Source organism: Mus caroli, unplaced genomic scaffold, assembly GCF_978045245.1.
Source record: "Mus caroli unplaced genomic scaffold, Mus_caroli_1 scaffold_6, whole genome shotgun sequence".
Classification (NCBI taxonomy): domain Eukaryota; kingdom Metazoa; phylum Chordata; class Mammalia; order Rodentia; family Muridae; genus Mus; species Mus caroli.
The window spans coordinates 135,025,985-135,047,550 of record NW_028227261.1 but is presented as its reverse complement, the minus strand read 5'-3'; the positions used below and the strand labels follow the sequence as shown (position 1 = coordinate 135,047,550).

The following is a 21,566-nucleotide window of genomic DNA, read 5'->3' as shown; positions in this document are numbered from 1 at the left end:
ATATTTTTAAGGTATAGTTCTCAATTTAAAAAAGTATGCAATATAGCTACATTCCAAAATTCCCTTGGGAAGAGAGCTTTTAAATATTTAACAAAATATATTTTTAAAAAGAGCATTTAAGGCCTAGTCGGCCATCACTGGGAAGAGAGGTCCCTTGGTCTTGCAAACTTTATATGCCCCAGTACAGGGGAACACCAGGGCCAAGAAGAGGGAGTGGGTGTATATGGAAGCAGGGGGTGGAGGGGAGGGTATAGGAGACTTTCAGGATAGCATTTGAAATGTAAATGAAGAAAATACCTAATAAAAATTGGAAAAAAGAAAAAAAAAGCACTTAAATGATGATTCTATCTTTAAGGTGAGTGGTGTCTTCAGGGTGCAGAGAGCTTAAAATGAAATGGTTTCTCAGTTTTGCCTCCTGATGTGATATAGGTCTTGTTAATAGCACTTAAGGAAGAAAGGGTATTTTGGGTTCACAATTCCACACAACAGTCTATCATTGAAGGGAAGTCAAGGCAATAGAAATTTAAAGCAACTAGTTATATCAAATCTGAGGTCAAGACCAGAGAGCAATAAACGTGCGCATGCTAGTGTTCAGCTCTCCTCTCCACTCTTAAGAAAATGTAGGATCCGGTGCTCTCAGAATAGTGCCACCAACAATGGGCAAGTCTTCTGATCTCTATTGGCATAGTCAAGATAATTCATCACTATAAAACGTCTCATTAAGACTCCTTCTTCTTCTTCTATCTCCACATCCTCACCAGCATCTGCTATCACCTGAGTTTTTGATAATAGTCATTCTGACTGGTATGAGGTGGAATCTCAGGGTTGTTTGGATTTGAATTTCCCTGATGATTAAGGATGTTGAACATTTTTTAAGTGCTTCTCAACCATTTAGTATTCCTAAGTTGCGAATTCTTTGTTTAGCTCTGTACCCCATTTTTAAATAAGGTTATTTAGTTCTCAGGAGTCTAACTTCTTGAGTTCTTTGTATATATTGGATATTAACCCTCTATCAGATTTAGAATTGATAAAGATCTTTTCCAAATCTGTTGGTGGCCTTTTTTCTTACTGACAGTGTCCTTTGCCTTACAGAAGCTTTGCAATTTTATGAGGTCCCATTTGTTGATTCTAGATCTTACCGCACAAGCCATTGCTGTTCTGTTTAGGAATTTTTCCCCTGTGCTCATGTCTTCGAGGCTCTTCCCCACTTTCTCCTCTATGAGTTTCGGTGTCTCTGATTTTATGTGGAGTTTCTTGATCCACTTAGACTTGAGCTTTGTACAAGGAGATAAGTATGGATCAATTCACATTCTTCTACATGGTAACCACTAGTTGAGCCAGTACCATTTGTTGAAAATGCTGTCTTTTTTCCACTGGATGGTTTTAGCTCCTTTGTCAAAGATGAAGTGACCATAAGTGTGTGGGTTCATTTCTGGGTCTTCAATTCTATTCCACTGATCTACCTGTCTGTCGCTATACCAGCACCATGCAGTTTTTATCACAATTGCTCTGTAGTACAGGTCGAGGTCAGGGATAGTGATTGTTGGGCATATACCCAGAAGATGATCCAACTTGTAATATGGACACATGCTCCACTATGTTCATAGCAGCCTTATTTATAATAGCCAGAAGCTGTAAAGAACCCAGATGTGCCTCAACAGAGGAATGGATACAGAAAATGTGGTACATTTACACAATGGAGTACTACATAGCTATTAAAAACAATGACTTTATGAAATTCTTAGACAAATGGATAGATCTGAAGGATATCACCCTGAATGAGATAACCCAAACACAAAAGAACACACATGATATGCACTCACTGATAAGTGGATATTAGCCCAGAAACTCAGAATACCCAAGATACAATTTGCAAAACACATGAAACTCAAGAAGAAGGAAGATCAAAGTGTGGATACTTCATAGTTTCTTAGAAGGGGGAACAGAATACCCATGGAAGGAGTTACAGAGACAAAGTTCGGAACAGAGACTGAAGGAATGACCATCCAGAGACTGCCCTAGCTGAGGATCCATCCCATAAACAACCACCAAACTCAGACACTATTGCAGATGCCAACAACAAATGAACTAATCAGTACCCCCAGAGCTCATGTCTCTAGCTGCATATCTAGCAGAAGATGGCCTAGTCGGCCATCATTGGGAAGAGAGGCCCCCTTGTTCTTGCAAACTTTATATGCCTCAGTACAGGGGACTGCCAGGGCCAAGAAGTGGGGGTGAGTAGGGGAGCAGGGTGGGGGGGGAGGGTATAGGGGACTTTTGGGATAGTATTTGAAATATAAATGAAAAAAATATCTAATAAAAATGTGGGAAAAAATTTAAAGAAAGAAATCTCAAAAAAATTGCTAACAATTTTTTTTTTTGTTTGTTTTTTGTTTTTTGTTTTTTGTTTTTTTGAGACAGGGTTTCTCTGTGTAGCCCTGGCTGTCCTGGAACTCACTTTGTAGACCAGGCTGGCCTCGAACTCAGAAATCCGCCTGCCTCTGCCTCCCAAGTGCTGAGATTAAAGGCGTGCGCCACCACCGCCCGGCTAACAATTTTGTAAATGCAAACTATTTCTAACTTCAGATTGTAAACAACGCTAACCAAAATAAAGATAGTTCTAGGTAAGAATACGTGAGAATTTCAAACTTTTGTTTATTAAAGTGTAATGAAGGTTTTGTCTTACCCATGCTCAAGATATCTTGTTTGCTTTCACCATTATGATTCAAAAAGAATGTAAGTTTTCATCAGACCTAAACGGGAGGATTAAAAATAAAAAGAAAATTCAAACAGCCATAAAAAAAAAAAAAGATTTTGCTGACAGAAACCTGATAATAGCTGTCTCCTGAAAGACTCTGCCAGTGCCTGGCAAATACAGAAGTGGATGCTCACAGTTATCCATTGAACAGAGCACAGGGTCCCCAATGAAGGAGCTAGAGAAAGTACCCAAGGAGCTGAAGGAGTTTGCAACCCCATAGGAGGAACAACAATATGAACTAACCAGTACCCCCAGAGCTCCCTGGGACTAAACCACAAGTCAAAGAAATCACATGGTGGGACTCATGGCTCTAGCTGCATATGTAGCAGAGGATGCCCTAGTGGGTCATCAATAGGAGGAGAGGCCCTTGGTCCTGTGAAGGTTCTATGCCCCAGTATAGGGTAATTCGAGGGCCAGGAAGTGGGAGTGGGTGGGTTGTGGAGCAGGGGGAGGGGGAAGGGGATAGGGGATTTTCAGAGGGGAAACTAGGAAAGGGGATAACATTTGAAATGTAAATAAAGAAAATATCTAATTAAAAAAAAAGACTCCCCCTTCCAAGGGATTCTAGATTCTGTCACAATGACATTTAAAATGAACCATGTGACAGTAAGCACACATAACGTGCTAAAGATTTTGTATTTTCCATTTGGAATGACTTACTACATTGACAGTTAGTCAGCATTTTACAAACTTTCCTTGTGATACCAAGTCTACCAATGTATAGCTGAGTAATTAAATTTGCAGTTTTGTTTGAGATACAAAAGGATGAGTGAAACTGGCAACTGAAGACCTGCTTTTCATGTCTCACAGCCTTCTGGCAAAAGGAGGAGGAAACCGCCGGACAGCTGATGTTGTGGCCCACGGATTTGCCAATCTTTTAACTCTGGACAAAAAGACTCTCCAAGAAATTCTGCTGCATTATCCAACTTCTAAAAAGCTCCTCATGAAGAAAGCCAAGTATGACCTTTAAAGCCCTGATAGAAGCAGGAGTAATGGTGCACACTTAGTGTCCCTGCCCTTAGAAGGCTGAGGCAGGAGGAATGGACTAAGTCCCAGGCCAAATGGAACTACAGAGTGCAATACTATATGGAGAAATTAAGGTGGAGAAAGTTGGGTTTGCTCTATAAAATCTAAGATGAGGATTATTGTGTTACATGAAGTAAGTTATAGCTTTTATTCCATAATATACACATCAATGCCTAGACTTGAAGTGCCAAGGTGTGATGGAAGTGGGGGGGGGGGTGAGAAACCCAGGGAGACCCACACCAGCTCAGAGGAGAAGGGGAGGGGAGATGAGGAAAGAATTCTGGGAGTGAGTGACCTGCAGGAGGACAATGAGCAGGATGTAAAATGAATAAGTAAAAACAAATTTAATTTAATTTAATTTAATTTAATTTAATGTAAAAGAAAAAAGATACACCCCAAACTGAAAGGGAATATCCACTGAAAATTCAGGGGCAGAAGAATTTATTACTTTTCAGGGAGGCTCTGGGAGCTGTCACAGAACTACCCAAAAAAATGTTATTCTCCTGTCACCAGAATTCTTTTAAGCCAGAAGGGAAAGACCACACAGGCAATCCCTGCAAGAACAGGACCTGCCTTTCTTTTCCCACCAAAAGAAGAGACACCCCGAATGCTTAAAGTTCTCTTAGGAAACACAGGAAAGGTGGACCTTGGAAGACTCCTTAAAGGAAAGAGAAAAACAACCACTCAGGTAAGAGGGCTGACCTGAGGCAGTGACTGGGAGGCTAGCAGCAGGAGTGGGGAGTGTCACATGGCATACAGCGAGGCCAGCTCTAGGTCAGACATGGAGGAAATTTGGATGAATCTAACACTAACAATTGTGCTTTGGGTTGGCACTTATTATTTAAACCTTATCTGCTTTCTTTCATTACAGCAAATCACCCCTGGTTCAATTTAAATTAATGTATATATTCATAAACACACTCAAACCAATTTGTTCATGAGCTCTATATGTGTGAATAGCCTTACTTACTATAATTTATTGGTACTGCTCCCCAAATCAACACTTTTTTTGTGTGTGCCAGTCATGCCATGCAAATATGAAAGAAGGAATAAAAGGAGGAAATCTGGTAGGTGTATTTCTGCTAAGTTCACCCAGTGCCATCTGTTTGTTACCATGGCTTTGTTTGTTTTAGCTTGTAGTTCTGATTTTTTAAGCTATTTTTATTAGATATTTTCTTCATTTACATTTCAAATGTTATCCTGAAAGTCCCCTATACCTTCCCCCGGTCCTGCTCCCCAACCTACCCACTCCTGCTTCCTGGCCCTGGCATTCCCCTGTACTGGGGCATATAAAGTTTGCAATACCAAGAGGCCTCTCTTCTCAGTGATGGCCGACTAGGCCATCTTCTGCTACATATGCAGCAAGAGACACAAGCTCTGGGGGGTACTCTTTAGTTCATATTGTTGTTCCACCTATAGGGTTGCAGATCCCTTAAGCTCCTTGGGTACTCTCTCTAGCTTCTCCATTGGGGGCCCTGTGTTCCATCCAATAGATGACTGTGAACATATTTTTCCTGATTCATTGTACTAAGTCTAGTACTGTAGTGCTGTCCATTCTTCCTAAGTACCAAATTTTACACTATCGCTGAGACAGGAAGTGTGGTATTACACAATATCCACACAGGTTACTAGTTATAGTCAAATTATGTATGAGCTCAGTGGGAATGCATAATTCATTGGGATAATTTGCCACATTAAAGAATGTATTTCTAAAGAAAAACATACAATTGATAAATTTATATATTGATCAGCTGATAAAAACAAAAAATGTCTGGTCTAAGACTCATAAGAAGTTGGCCTGGTATTTCCCCTAGAAGCAATGGTTGTATTTGCCAGTTCAGTGTAACTTATAACAAACACCCATAGTAAAGGTGTGGTCACAAGAATTAACAAGAATCACAAAATATGTAACAAGAAGCAACTTCGAGCAGGAAGGGGTAATACTGGCTTACAGGTGAAGGGGTTATAGTCCTGAACAGTGGGAAAGTCATAGTGGCAAGAGCAGGAGACCAGATAGTCACAGCGTATCCACAATCAGGAAGCAGAGCGCACAAGAGGAGGGCCAAGCTATCAAGCCTCAAGGCCCACATCTAGACACTCTTTATATTCTTTTTTCTCCAAGCAAGGTCCAACTCTATTTCTTAAAACTTTCTACAACAATCTGAACTGTTGTCACCATTTGAGGACCAAATGGTTTAAACATATATGAACCTATAAGGGACTTTTCACAATACAAGGTAAGAAATACATAAACATAGAAAGGTAAAATATAAAGCACGTCATCAACACGCCAGGAAACAACACTTCCAAAATTTACAAGACATTTATAAACAAAATTAACCCTACAGATTTCATCAAGGCATCCGTGGCATAAATAGACCCAGTCAATGAATTTGGATTAGATGCCAGTGAACTATGGTGCAAGCTCTAATCAACATTCAGAATTACACCTAGTCACCAGGTCACTCCTAGGAGTGTAAGACAGTGAAGGCATACTGCTTTTCCTCCTTCTGTTGTTGTTCTGCTTTTCTTTGATGATCATAGTAAATCTGTGTGGGCAGGAATTGAGAAACAGAACAGGTATTCAGGCTCTTGAAGTTAATTGTCATACTGTATCCAACACTGTTCGATACTCACACTGTTCAATACTCACACACCATAGTGAGTATTAAGGGTACAATGCAAACCAAGTGCCTCATTTAAAGCAACCTAAAAATAACTATTTGTCCAAGGAGCACATGTACTAAATATGTAATATTTCTACAGATAACACTAATAAACAGAACTAGTTTAAAACCAATAGCTGGAGAGATGGCTCGGTGGTAAATGCACCTAACGCCCAGCTTGCCAACCCAAGTTCACTCTTGTACCCACATGGTGAAAGAATGAATCCCTACCTTCGGATTCTCCTCCACCTTCCACAGGGACGCTGTGTCATATGAACCTACACATGCACAAGCACACACAAACACACAGAGCACACACAAAACACACACACGCACACAAAACACACACATAAAAACACACATACATACACACACACACACACATCATAAATAAGGAACAATAGCTCAAGTACTTATGACACTAAGATTAAGCAAGAAAAGAAATACGAGTTTCTTCCTGAGGTTCTACCATGACTAGGAAGAATACCAGACTTTCTACTGCATATCATATATATTATTATTAAAATTAAACATTTAAAATATTAACTCCACAAAATAAGCATAAAACACAAACATTTAAACACAGGAAACTTGGTAAAGAATGGCAGTGAGCAGCAAGGTAGACACAATTCCTGTATTCATTCATTCATTCATTCATTCATTCAGATGGTGTCTGTTTGGTGATGGCCCCAGTATCTCAATTATGATTTCAACACTGATTTTTTATCATGTCTTCTTTTAGAAATAAAGGTGAAAGTTCCAAAGGAAGAAGAAGAGGAGGAAAAGAATATGAAGACAAAGCAGAGCTAGCAGAAAAAGAAGAAAAAAAACCCACTGGATGGGTCTAAAGGCACACTAAGTTCTATTACAGTGGAGGAAATGCCCCAATCAATTAATTAGGCAGTTTTTCCCAGAGGACATGCCTATCAATCGATCATCAGCAACATGGCTCCTGCTACTGAGACTGGGGAAGAGATTCTGACTATCAAAGTCAAGAAAAGGGCTAAGCAATAAGTGTTTGATTATCTTTAAGTGTAATCTAGCTCATTTCCAGAGAGATTCCTGGAAACTGTAGCTTAAATTAACGAGGGAAACAAACCTCACTGGGACCCTGGGAAACTGCAGGCAAATCCTTAGCTTCACTTCCAGGAGTCGGATTCATCAATAAGACTGTTAAAAACAATCCTCTTATCCACTGTCAGCAAATTTGAGCAATTGATATTTCTTTTAAATGTCTGCAGTAGATAATTTATCTTCTTTCCTGATGAAATTTCCTTGTTCCACTTTGGTAAACTTGATTTTTATGCTACTGTGATTCACTGTCCTTCCTGCTTACGTTTTTGTGGTATATAATTTCCGGCAAAGCACTTTGTTCAAATGTCCAAAGTAGACTCTTCTGTCCGAGGTAGACTCATCTTACTTCTTATGAATAGTGAAAGGGTGTGAAATTTTTAATAAAATAGGTCATAAATCAAGTGGTTTCTATTTAAATAAGGGTGTTGAGTCACTAAATCTAGCACCTGACGTTGACACAGGCTGACATCATGGAATCTTCTGAATGAGAACTCTTATTTTCACTCAAAGTCAATGTCAGTTAGCAAAAATAGCAAGCTTATAGACAAAAGACCAAATCAAAAGCAAAGTTCCCTCACTAACAACTGTACCCCAGCCTCTTAGAGCCTCACCCCTGTGACGTGCAACATCTTACAGGAATATTTGAAGCTTCACTCTGCTGACGGATGATATCCTTTTCAATCAGACCATTGCAAGGAAAAAAAAAAAAAAACTTGATCCAAAACACATTACAATTTAACAAAACAGTGGGGCTTTCACCTTTTTATCTAGAATAATAAGATAGCACACGAGGTAAGATATAAGTCCCGGAGACTGCATTAGTTAGGGAAGCAGAAACCGGCCTGAGTAGGACCACAGGCCTCATCCAGCCGGATCAGCGCCGGGGTAGCGGGAGCTCAGGGTTGCCTGACACCCGCCAGCTACCCAAGACCCCCGCCGCAGGATTTTGGGACTGCTGGTGAGTGGAACACAGCTTCTGCTCCAGTCCAATCACGCGGGACCTGAGACTGCTCTGGTTGGGGAGAGAGAAATCCGGCCTACATAGGGCCACAACCCTCTTCCGGTCAGAAAAGCACCTGGGCAGCTGGGGCGCAGGGTCAGCTGACACTCGCCAGCTACCCACAACACCCACCAGAGGATCTTAAGACTTCTGGAGAGTGGAACACAGCTTCTGCTCCAATCCAATTGCACGCGGGACCAGAGACTGCATTAGTTAGGGAAGCAGAAAAACGGCCTGAGTAGGACCACAGGCCTCATCCGGCCGGATCAGCGCCTGGGTAGCGGGAGCGCAGGGTTGCCTGACACCCGCCAGCTACCCACGACCCCCGCCACAGGATCTTGGGACTGCTGGTGAGTGGAACACAGCTTCTGCTCCAATCCAATTGCGCGGGACCTGAGACTGCATTAGTTAGGGAAGCAGAAACCGGCCTGAGTAGGGCCAAAGGCCTCATCCGGCCGGATCAGCACCGGGGTAGCGGGAGCGCAGGGTTGCCTGACACCCGCCAGCTACCCACGACCCCCGCCGCAGGATTTTGGGACTGCTGGTGAGTGGAACACAGCTTCTGCTCCAATCCAATTGCGCGGGACCTGAGACTGCATTAGTTAGGGAAGCAGAAACCGGCCTGAGTAGGACCACAGGCCTCATCCGGCCGGATCAGCGCCGGGGTAGCAGGAGCGCAGGGTTGCCTGACACCCGCCAGCTACCCACGACCCCCGCCGCAGGATTTTGGGACTGCTGGTGAGTGGAACACAGCTTCTGCTCCAGTCCAATCACGCGGGACCTGAGACTGCTCTGGTTGGGGAGAGAGAAATCCGGCCTACATAGGGCCACAACCCTCTTCCGGTCAGAAAAGCACCGGGGCAGCTGGGGCGCAGGGTCTGCTGACACTCGCCAGCTACCCACAACACCCGCCACAGGATCTTAAGACTTCTGGTGAGTGGAGCACAGCTTCTGCTCCAATCCAATTGCGCGGGACCTGAGACTGCATTAGTTAGGGAAGCAGAAACCGGCCTGAGTAGGACCACAGGCCTCATCCGGCTGGATCAGCGCCGGGGTAGCAGGAGCGCAGGGTTGCCTAACACCCGCCAGCTACCCACGACCCCCGCCGCAGGATCTTGGGACTGCTGGTGAGTGGAACACAGCTTCTGCTCCAATCCAATTGCGCGGGACCTGAGACTGCATTAGTTAGGGAAGCAGAAACCGGCCTGAGTAGGGCCACAGGCCTCACCCGGCCGGATCAGCGCCAGGGTAGCGGGAGCGCAGGGTTGCCTGACACCCGCCAGCTACCCAAGACCCCCGCCGCAGGATTTTGGGACTGCTGGTGAGTGGAACACAGCTTCTGCTCCAGTCCAATCACGCGGGACCTGAGACTGCTCTGGTTGGGGAGAGAGAAATCCGGCCTACATAGGGCCACAACCCTCTTCCGGTCAGAAAAGCACCTGGGCAGCTGGGGCGCAGGGTCAGCTGACACTCACCAGCTACCCACAACACCCACCAGAGGATCTTAAGACTTCTGGAGAGTGGAACACAGCTTCTGCTCCAATCCAATTGCACGCGGGACCAGAGACTGCATTAGTTAGGGAAGCAGAAAAACGGCCTGAGTAGGACCACAGGCCTCATCCGGCCGGATCAGCGCCGGGGTAGCGGGAGCGCAGGGTTGCCTGACACCCGCCAGCTACCCACGACCCCCGCCGCAGGATCTTGGGACTGCTGGTGAGTGGAACACAGCTTCTGCTCCAATCCAATTGCGCGGGACCTGAGACTGCATTAGTTAGGGAAGCAGAAACCGGCCTGAGTAGGGCCAAAGGCCTCATCCGGCCGGATCAGCACCGGGGTAGCGGGAGCGCAGGGTTGCCTGACACCCGCCAGCTACCCACGACCCCCGCCGCAGGATTTTGGGACTGCTGGTGAGTGGAACACAGCTTCTGCTCCAATCCAATTGCACACGGGACCAGAGACTGCATTAGTTAGGGAAGCAGAAAAACGGCCTGAGTAGGACCACAGGCCTCTTCCGGCTGGACCAGCACCAGGGTACCGTCAGCTACCCACGACCCCCGCCGCAGGATTTAGAGACTGCTGGTGAGTGGAACACAGCTTCTGCTCCAATCTTTAAATAGTGACAACGATAACAACTAACCCCAGAGATTACCAGATGGCGAAAGGTAAACGTAATAATCTTACTAACAGGAACCAAGACCACTCACCATCATCAGAACCCAGCACCCCCACTTCGCCCAGTCCAGGGCACCCCAACACACCGGAAAAGCTAGACACGGATTTAAAAGCATATCTCCTGATGATGATAGAGGACTTCAAGAAGGACTTTAATAACACACTTAAAGAAATGCAGGAGAACACTGATAAAAAGGCAGAAGACAATAAAGAGGAAGCACAAAAATCCCTTAAAGAATTGCAGGAGAACACTGCTAAAGAGTTACAAATCCTTAAAGAAAAACATGATAACATAATCAAACAGGTAGAAGTCCTTACAGAAAAACAGGAAAACACATCCAAACAGAAGATGGAAATGAACAAAACCATACTAGACCTAAAAAGGGAAGTAGACACAATAAAGAAAACCCAAAATGAGGCAACACTGGAGATAGAAACCCTAGGAAAGAAATCTAGAACCATAGATACGAGCATCAGCAACAGAATACAAGAGATGGAAGAGAGAATCTCAGGTGCAGAAGATTCCATAGAGAACATCGGCACAACAATCAAGGAAAATGTAAAATGCAAAAAGATCCTAACTCAAAACATCCAAGAAATACAGGACATAATGAGAAGACCAAACCTACGGATAATAGGAGTGGATGAGAATGAAGATTTTCAACTCAAAGGACCAGCAAACATCTTAAACAAAATTATAGAAGAAAACTTCCCAAATCTAAAGAAAGAGATGCCCATGAACATACAAGAAGCCTACAGAACTCCAAATAGACTGGACCAGAAAAGAAATACCTCCCGACACATAATAATCAGAGCAACAAATGCTCTAAATAAAGATAGAATACTAAAAGCAGTAAGAGAAAAAGGCCAAGTAACATATAAAGGCAAGCCTATCAGAATTACACCAGACTTTTCACCAGAGACTATGAAAGCCAGAAGATCCTGGACGGATGTTATAAAGACACTAAAAGAACACAAATTCCAGCCCAGGCTACTATACCCAGCCAAACTCTCAATTAACATAGATGGAGAAACCAAAGTATTCCACGACAAAGCCAAATTCACACATTATCTCTCCACGAATCCAGCCCTTCAAAGGATAATAACAGAAAAAAACCAATACAAGGACAGGAACCACGCCCTAGAAACAACAAGAAGGTAATCCCTCAACAAACCTAAAAGAAGACAGCCACAAGAACAAAATGCCAACTTTAACATCAAAAATAACAGGAAACAACAATTACTTTTCCTTAATATCTCTTAATATCAATGGACTCAACTCCCCGATAAAAAGACATAGACTAACAAACTGGCTACACAAACAAGACCCAACATTTTGCTGCTTACAGGAAACTCATCTCAGAGAAAAGGATAGACACTACCTCAGAATGAAAGGCTGGAAAACAATTTTCCAAGCAAATGGCATGAAGAAACAAGCTGGAGTAGCCATTCTAATATCTGATAAGATTGACTTCCAACCCAACGTCATTAAAAAAGACAGGGAGAGACACTTCATACTCATCAAAGGTAAAATCCTCCAAGAGGAACTATCAATCCTGAATATCTATGCTCCAAATACAAAGGCAGCCACATTCATTAAAGAAACTTTAGTAAAGCTCAAAGCACACATTGCACCTCATACAATAATAGTGGGAGACTTCAACACACCACTTTCACCAATGGACAGATCATGGAAACAGAAACTAAACAGGGACACAGTGAAACTAACAGAAATTATGAATCAAATGGATCTGGCAGATATCTACAGAACATTCTATCCTAAAAAAAAAGGATATACCTTCTTCTCAGCACCTCATGGTACCTTCTCCAAAATTGACCACATAATTGGTCACACAACAGGCCTCAACAGATACAAAAATATTGAAATTGTCCCATGCATCCTATCAGATCACCATGGACTAAGGCTGATCTTCAATAACAAAATAAATAATAGAAAGCCAACCTTCACGTGGAAACTGAACAACACTCTTCTCAATGATACCTTGGTCAAGGAAGGAATAAAGAAAGAAATTAAGGACTTTTTAGAGTTCAATGAAAATGAAGCCACAACATACCCAAACTTATGGGACGCAATGAAAGCATTTCTAAGAGGAAAACTCATAGCTCTGAGTGCCTCCAAAAGGAAACTAGAGAGAGCACACATTAGCAGCTTGACAACACACCTAAAAGCACTAGAACAAAAGGAAGCAAATTCACCCAAGAGGAGTAGACGGCAGGAAATAATCAAACTCAGGGGTGAAATCAACCAAGTGGAAACAAGAAAAAGTATTCAAAGAATCAACCAATCAAGGAGCTGGTTCTTTGAGAAAATCAACAAGATAGATAAACCCTTAGCCAGACTCACTAGAGGGCACAGGGAAAGCATCCTAATTAACAAAATCAGAAATGAAAAAGGAGACATAACAACAGATCCTGAAGACATCCAAAACACCATCAGATCCTTCTACCAAAGGCTATACTCAACAAAACTGGAGAACCTGGATGAAATGGAGAAGTTCCTAGACAGATACCAGGTACCAAAGTTGAATCAAGATCAGGTTAATGATCTAAACAGCCCTATATCCCCCAAAGAAATAGAAGCAGTCATTAATAGTCTCCCAACTAAAAAAAAGCCCAGGACCAGATGGGTTTAGTGCAGAGTTCTATCAGACCTTCAAAGAAGATCTAATCCCAGTTCTTCACAAACTATTCCACAAAATAGAAACAGAAGGTACTCTACCCAACTCATTCTATGAAGCCACAATTACTCTGATACCTAAACCACAAAAAGACCCAACAAAGATAGAAAACTTCAGACCAATATCCCTTATGAATATTGATGCAAAAATCCTCAATAAAGTTCTTGCTAACCGAATCCAAGAACACATCAAAACAATCATCCATCCTGACCAAGTAGGTTTCATCCCAGGGATGCAGGGATGGTTCAATATACGGAAATCCATCAACGTAATCCAGTATATAAACAAACTCAAAGACAAAAACCACATGGTCATCTCCTTAGATGCGGAAAAAGCATTTGACAAGATCCAACACCCATTCATGATAAAAGTCTTGGAAAGATCAGGAATTCAAGGCCCATACCTAAACATGATAAAAGCAATCTACAGCAAACCAGTAGCCAACATCAAAGTAAATGGTCAGAAGCTTGAAGCAATCCCTCTAAAATCAGGGACTAGACAAGGCTGTCCACTTTCTCCATACCTATTCAACATTGTACTTGAAGTCCTAGCCAGAGCAATTCGACAACAAAAGGAGATCAAAGGGATACAAATTGGAAAAGATGAAGTCAAAATATCACTCTTTGCAGATGATATGATAGTATATATAAGTGACCCTAAAAATTCCACCAGAGAACTCCTAAGCCTGATAAACAGCTTCGGTGAAGTAGCTGGATATAAAATTAACTCAAACAAATCAATGGCCTTTCTCTACACAAAGAATAAACAGGCTGAGAAAGAAATTAGGGAAACAACACCCTTCTCAATAGTCACAAATAATATAAAATATCTTGGCGTGACTCTAACTAAGGAAGTGAAAGATCTGTATAATAAAAACTTCAAGTCTCTGAAGAAAGAAATTATAGAAGATCTCAGAAGATGGAAAGATCTCCCATGCTCATGGATTGGCAGGATCAACATTGTAAAAATGGCTATCTTGCCAAAAGCAATCTACAGATTCAATGCAATCCCCATCAAAATTCCAAATCAATTCTTCAACGAATTAGAAAGTGCAATCTGCAAATTCATCTGGAATAACAAAAAACCTAGGATAGCAAAAACTCTCCTCAAGGATAAAAGAACCTCTGGTGGAATCACCATGCCGGACCTAAAGCTCTACTACAGAGCAATTGTGATAAAAACTGCATGGTACTGGTATAGTGACAGACAAATAGACCAATGGAATAGAATTGAAGACCCAGAAATGAATCCACACACCTATGGTCACTTGATCTTCGACAAGGGAGCTAAAAACATCCAGTGGAAGAAAGACAGCATTTTCAACAAATGGTGCTGGCACAACTGGTTGTTAACATGTAGAAGAATGCGAATCGATCCATTCCTATCTCCTTGTACTAAGGTCAAGTCTAAGTGGATCAAGGAACTTCACATAAAACCAGAGACACTGAAACTTATAGAGGAGAAAGTGGGGAAAAGCCTTGAAGATATGGGCACAGGGGAAAAATTCCTGAATAGAACAGTAATGGCTTGTGCTGTAAGATCGAGAATTGACAAGTGGGATCTCATGAAACTACAAAGCTTCTGCAAGGCTAAAGACACCATCAATAAGACAAAAAAACCACCAACAGATTGGGAAAGGATCTTCACCTATCCTAAATCAGATAAGGGACTAATATCCAATATATATAAAGAACTCAAGAAGGTGGACTCCAGAAAGTCAAATAACCCCATTAAAAAATGGGGCTCAGAACTGAACAAAGAATTCTCACCTGAGGAATACCGAATGGCAGAGAAGCACCTGAAAAAATGTTCAACATCCTTAATCATCAGGGAAATGCAAATCAAAACAACCCTGAGATTCCACCTCACACCAGTCAGAATTGCTAAGATCAAAAATTCAGGTGACAGCAGATGCTGGCGAGGATGTGGAGAAAGTGGAACACTCCTCCATTGTTGGTGGGATTGCAAGCTTGTACAACCACTCTGGAAATCAGTTTGGCGGTTCCTCAGAAAATTGGACATAGTACTACCGGAGGATCCAGCAATACCTCTCCTGGGCATATATCCAGAAGATGTCCCAACCGGTAAAAAGGACACATGCTCCACTATGTTCATAGCAGCCCTATTTATAATAGCCAGAAGCTGGAAAGTACCCAGATGTCCCTCAACAGAGGAATGGATACAGAAATTATGGTACATTTACACAATGGAGTACTACTCAGCTATTAAAAAGAATGAATTTATGAAATTCCTAGCCAAATGGATGGACCTGGAGGGCATCATCTTGAGTGAAGTAACACAATCACAAAAGAACTCACACAATATGTATTCATTGATAAGTGGATATTAGCCCAAAACTTAGGATACCCAAGATATAAGATACAATTTGATAAACGCATGAAACTCAAGAAGAATGAAGACCAAAGTGTGGACATTGTGCACCTTCTTAGAATTGGGAACAAAACACCCAGGGAAGGAGTTACAGAGACAAAGTTCGTAGCTGTGATGAAAGGATGGACCATTTAGAGACTGCTGTATCCAGGGATCCGTCCCATAATCAGCTTCTAAACGCTGACACCATTGCATACACTAGTAAGATCTTGCTGAAAGGACCCAAATATAGCTGTCTCTTGTGAGACGATGCAGGGGCCTAGCAAACACAGGAGTGGATGTTCACAGTCAGCTATTGGATGTATCACAGGGCTCCCAATGGAGAAGCTAGAGAAAGTACCCAAGGAGCTAAAGGGATCTGCAACCCTATTTTTGGAACAACATGATGTACTAACCAGAACCCTGGAGCTCTTGTCTCCAGCTGCATATGTATCGAAAGATGGCCTAGTCGGCCATCAATGGAAAGAGAGGCCCATTGGACTTGCAAACTTTATATGCCCCAATATAGGGGAATGCCAGGGCCAAAAGAATGGGAATGGGTGGGTAGGGAAGTGGGGGGCGCTATGGGGGACTTTTGGGATAGTATTGGAAATGTAATTGAGGAAAATATGTAATAAAAATATTAAAAAAAAAAAGATATAAGTCCCTTTTAACTATTATAAAAAGAAGTCTCACTCCCTCATAGAGTCATAGTCCCTTTGCATTGTAAGAAACTGTCACGTGGACTTTATATTCCCTCCCCAGATTATTTGTATTTGCCTATGTCCCTAGCCTTGCAGATGCTACTTCACATGGCAAAACCATGTTGGCAGCATCCCACTATTGCAAAATCAGATTGCAGCAACACGCTGGAGGAAGTGGATCATTTTCCAAATAAAATTTACTGTTTTTCCTTATACCAACTTAAAGGACATCAGACTAGCTCTGCTGGCCCAACGGATGCAGAATAGAGTCAGACTGTCTCCATATTAATACAGGCTAACGTGACATTTTCCTTAACCTTCCTTAAACATTAGCTTCCTTCAAAAGGTGCCAGATAGGAATTCCAGTGTTGTTTAAAGCCTTAGAATAAAGTGATAAGATTAGGAATGCATATTATATACATCAGCTTGACAGATCCTCACAGTTATCGGGACTATATGTACAGCAGTTTATAAAACCTTCAAGTTAGTTAAGTCCACTTGAGGAAGCTGTCATGAGACTTCACTTAGCACGGAGACAATTACCAAAGTTACATGCTGGGAAGAGGCCAAAACTGCTAGACTGGTATTGAAAGTAACCATATACACAAAATCTCCCTCTAATGAATGCCATTAGGATGGAATGTTGAATTCCATGTAAGATGGCTGTTTCCAAGTCCCAGAAGAAGGCTATCGTAATAGCACATTGTGAGGAGGATTTTAACCAATTACATTTACTCAAAACTGTACAACATGGATGCATCTGACATGCTTTGTGGAAATCAGAAATTGATTTTTAAAGGGTAGTGTCTGATAGAGTTGTCATTTAAGTTTTTAAAAAGGCTGGCTGATAGTTTTCAGAATTGAAAGGAATATGAACAAATTTTAAATCGCAGTTAATATCATGAACAAAAGGTCCTGGAAAGAAGCTGTGCCTATAAAAGCTAAATGACTGGTTAGCAATTCAACAGTTGTGAAGTGGTTAGATCTGCACATCCAGATCCCAATTACAAACTTTCTGAGCTTACCCTCCTTGATACTCATTCATTACCCACCTCTGTGTCTGACCTAATATCCTTGTGAGTAGTAGGTTAAATTCCTTTGGGATGTATGACAAGGTGCATTTACTTCCACAAGCCCCACAGCCAAGAATGTCATTTGGTAGGAACTTCAACAGAGATTTTTCCACTTCTGTTATAATCCATGTATCTTACGTGTTCAGTAATATATGTGAAAAGCATGTTGATTTACAACTTTCTTTTTTTCTGTCACTATAAAAACTTCACAAACTTCTGCCACCTTGGAAAATAGAATTTGAGGTGACCCATATTTGTGGCATGGGACCTCATATTTTCCCCCAGAATAAATCCATCTCTTACACTTTTAACACAAGACTTGTGGTTTTTGCGTTGACAATATGTAGGAGTTAGGGTATGTAAAAGTGATATCAGAAAGAAAGTCTGATAACAAGAAAAGGAAAAAATGGTGAACTTACATACATTTTAGTTCTGACATTTTCAAATGAAAATTTATATACCCCATTGCAACTTAGGCTCTTAATTTGTGCACACCTTTAATCCCAAAACTCAGGAGGCAGAGGCTGGCAGACCTCTTTGAGTTTGAAGCCAGCCTGGTGTACAAAGCAAGTTCCAGGACAATCAGGACTGTTACACAGAGAAACCCTGTCTTCTGTGAGATTCTCTAAGCCTTGGAAGGGATGTTACCGATGTCCTATTTAGAGATAAGCATTCAACAGTTGTTGATTCTCAGAGTTTTTATCAAAGCTGAGCATACTAATCAGGGAGTGGTTGGTTACCCCCATAACAGGGTTGCCACAGTTGCACCCGTGGGCGCATGTTTCCTGGCCAGTTGTTAGTATAGTATGCATCATTCACAGTGAGTAACCCTGGTGATGGGGATTCTAATCCAATAGCCTGCTTAGCAATTCCAGACACCGTGAGAGTGAGCTGTCACGGAAGAAGCTTCTCTCTGAGTTCCAACCTGATTTCTCCAGGCCATGAGATCAGAGCATATAGTGTTCTGTTGGGTAAACAGTGGCAATTACCTGGATAGTTTTGGGAGCCTCAAGGGTTACCTGATCAAAATTCATAGGAAGCAGCCCACGCTGGCACTGAGACTTTCATCTGTTAAGGCCATTAAAAAAGTGTATCAAGAGGAAGACTCCTAGATGGCACCACAGGTCCAATTCCTACCCCTGAGCTACTCAAAGCTCCAGCTCACACAAGGATTGAACACTCTGCCTTGGAATTCAGCTACTAAAAATCTATGCAAGGAATTTAGACTTTAAGAATCCATGGACCTCAGCTAAATAATGAGATGGACTGACAAACCATCTAGTTCAACTACAAAAAACTTCAGTTATAAAACTGACTCTGGAGCCACCTTATTTAGCACCTTGAAGACCACACCATAAATCCCACCCTTAACTTGGCCAAGAGTCAAAATCCAGACATCCAAATTCCCCAAAGATTTTTCTTTCTTTCTTCCTTTACCACCAACCCACATGCCTATATTTTCTGAACACCTATAGTCTGTGTTCATTAATCACTTGTCTAATTAACAAGTAGTTTGCTGACTCACTGAATAACTGAAGATATATGAACATCTAGATATGTGACAGGCCTTCCCCATCTGTACTCAGACCTGACCTCAGTATAATGCAGAACAAGCTAGTTAACTGAAACTTACAAAAAGGATTTTCAGAGAAAAAAAGAAAGCAATGATGCCTTAGCAGATTTTAAACATGAAAAGACTACAAAAGCAAAATAATGTTTTTTATTTTTTTTCAAACATTAGACTTATTTTATATGTATGTATATGTTTCTGAGTGTATGTGCATATACTATGTGCATGTAGATGCCCATGGAGGCCAGAAGAGAGTGTCAAATGCCCTGTAACTGGTGTAGCAGGCAGTAATGATGTGGGTGATAGTGCTAGAACCTCTGAAAGAACAGCAAGTGTTCTTAGTTGCTGAGCCATATCTCCAGCCCCTATACTTTATTTTTTTCTCATTTACTTTGGATACAAATGTCTATTTCAACAAGTAATTTTCCTTGATTCACAAAAGGTTATTTCCGTGTTCTTAGCTTAAACTTACAATAAATAGTTATTTCCTAAATTACGTTCATCTGCACCTGTTAACAACCTATCCTACCCTATAAACTGTCCTGTAGCCTTTGGCAATACCCAGCTCAAAGCTAGGGATGTAACTCAGTAGTTGTGTGTTTGCCTAGTCTGAGTCCTGGGTTCAATCCCCAGAACATCAGAAGAATCCGCATTCAACCGTATGTTGTTATGTCTTTACTTACTTCAGATGATTCATTCATCCCATCTTAGGCTTAAGGGAATTGGCTGGGGTGGGTTGAACTAGGACCATTTCAGATGAGAGGGCTTCTTTTTCTAATAAAAGCAGTTTCTCATTTATTCTCCAAAAGGTTGGCCTTGGGTTGGCAGGTGTACGGGGCACCAAAACCACAAAAAAGCAGAAATGAGGACAGCCTAAAGCCTACACTCAAAGTTGGTACATCAATAATCCCTCTACCACATTTTAGGGTGGTAAGTCACCAGTGTAGATCAAAAAATGAGCCCAGATTCACGAAAGTAAAAAATAGTAATGACTTCCTAGTAGGAGGACTGAAGAACCCCCATTGCAAAACAACTAGATCTAGAGGGCCTGAGAGGATTATGGGCACTTTTGCCCCTCTGGCACAGTTACCATAAAATATAGAATCCCTACTTGCTGAATAGTTTGGGGTGCAGACATGCCTATGCCACATTAAAGACATGCCTACATTTATAGTCTTATTTAAGAGATTCGAATTTAATTTATGTCTTGTACTTTTGTTTGCTAAATCTTGCAACCTTATATATACACAGACCATGTTGGAAAAAAGGAAATGCTTCCTGCGCCTAAGAGCAATGAACTTTGTCCTAGAAATTACTTTCTAGCATACTTCACATAAGTTAGGTTAAAGGGACCCAAAGCTCTGCACTCTAAAGGAAGGACTAACATGGCCTCTGCTCTGTAGTCTAGAGACCACTTCTACTTAATACATATATTAAATAATCATAAAATAATATGTAACAGACTGATTCATCTTGGTTAGATTAGAAAATTGATACACAGAACTTTTCACTTTCTATAACTTCAACCAGTTCTCTATCTGTAATAATTCTGTTGTATTCCTAGGAGAATCCTTTGTAAATCTTTAGCAGCTATTAATCACTACTCCACTATGCAATTTATTATACCTAATCAATCCACAGACACTTGAGATTCATGTTTTAAGCACCCTATCTGTAACACTGTAGTAAAATTTGATGTTTTCCCCTATGAAATTTTATGACTGGCAATATTTTTCATACTATAACTTTTGTGGCTAGAACAGATGATACAAAGGTCAAATAAATGAGCATCATTAAGCAATACAACCTGGAATTTCTAGACAAAAACTCCCTGAGATGAATAAAGGGGGAAATGCCTGAAAGGTCACAGCCCCCCTCTGTCCCTTTTCACCATCAGTCATCTCTGCTCATTTTACATGACTACTGCAAATGTGTGAGAAGTCTTCTTGTTGAAAATTGTAGGAATGCAGAACTAAGCACATGGTGTCCCCTATGGGCTTTTAACCAGACTGGTGATGCGCTTTCTCACATCCAGCCTTAAATACACTCACCTTGTAGCTTCTTCTAGAGTCAGAGACTTGAAAAGAAATTCAGATTTCTACTCATAGTCTCAATTAACAAAATATGGAATGAGATCCTCTAATCCTGTATTCTAGGTTGTAAAAATATATGAAGATTCCAAGGACAAAGGTACCCATTTGTTTTCAAACAGAAAAACAAGGGACTGGTAAAAGTGGCTCATTCTAAAAGAATTTTTCTAGTTTTATATGTGTGTGTGTATATATGTGTATATGTGCGTGTGTATATATATATACACACATATATATACATATATACACACACACATATACATACATACATATACGTATAGAAAAGAACTAACCACAGATTTCTCCAAAATACTGGACTATATGAAAGACTTAATATACTTTTTAAATGTCATATTCGTAAGAG

At 41.4% G+C, this 21,566-nt stretch overlaps 1 protein-coding gene across 1 annotated transcript in view; it reads left to right on the top strand.

Moving 5' to 3' along the window:
* The window catches only part of Cngb3 (cyclic nucleotide gated channel subunit beta 3), a 211,722-nt gene extending 203,818 nt beyond the window's left edge, over positions 1-7,904 (top strand). The window contains exons 16-18 of the mRNA XM_085838484.1: positions 3,569-3,715; positions 4,298-4,472; positions 7,193-7,904. Coding sequence (XP_085694610.1) covers positions 3,569-3,715; positions 4,298-4,472; positions 7,193-7,198 — 328 coding nt within the window. The 3' untranslated portion in view covers positions 7,199-7,904. The remainder of the gene's footprint in view (positions 1-3,568; positions 3,716-4,297; positions 4,473-7,192) is intronic.
* Positions 7,905-21,566: the final 13,662 nt, after the last annotated feature.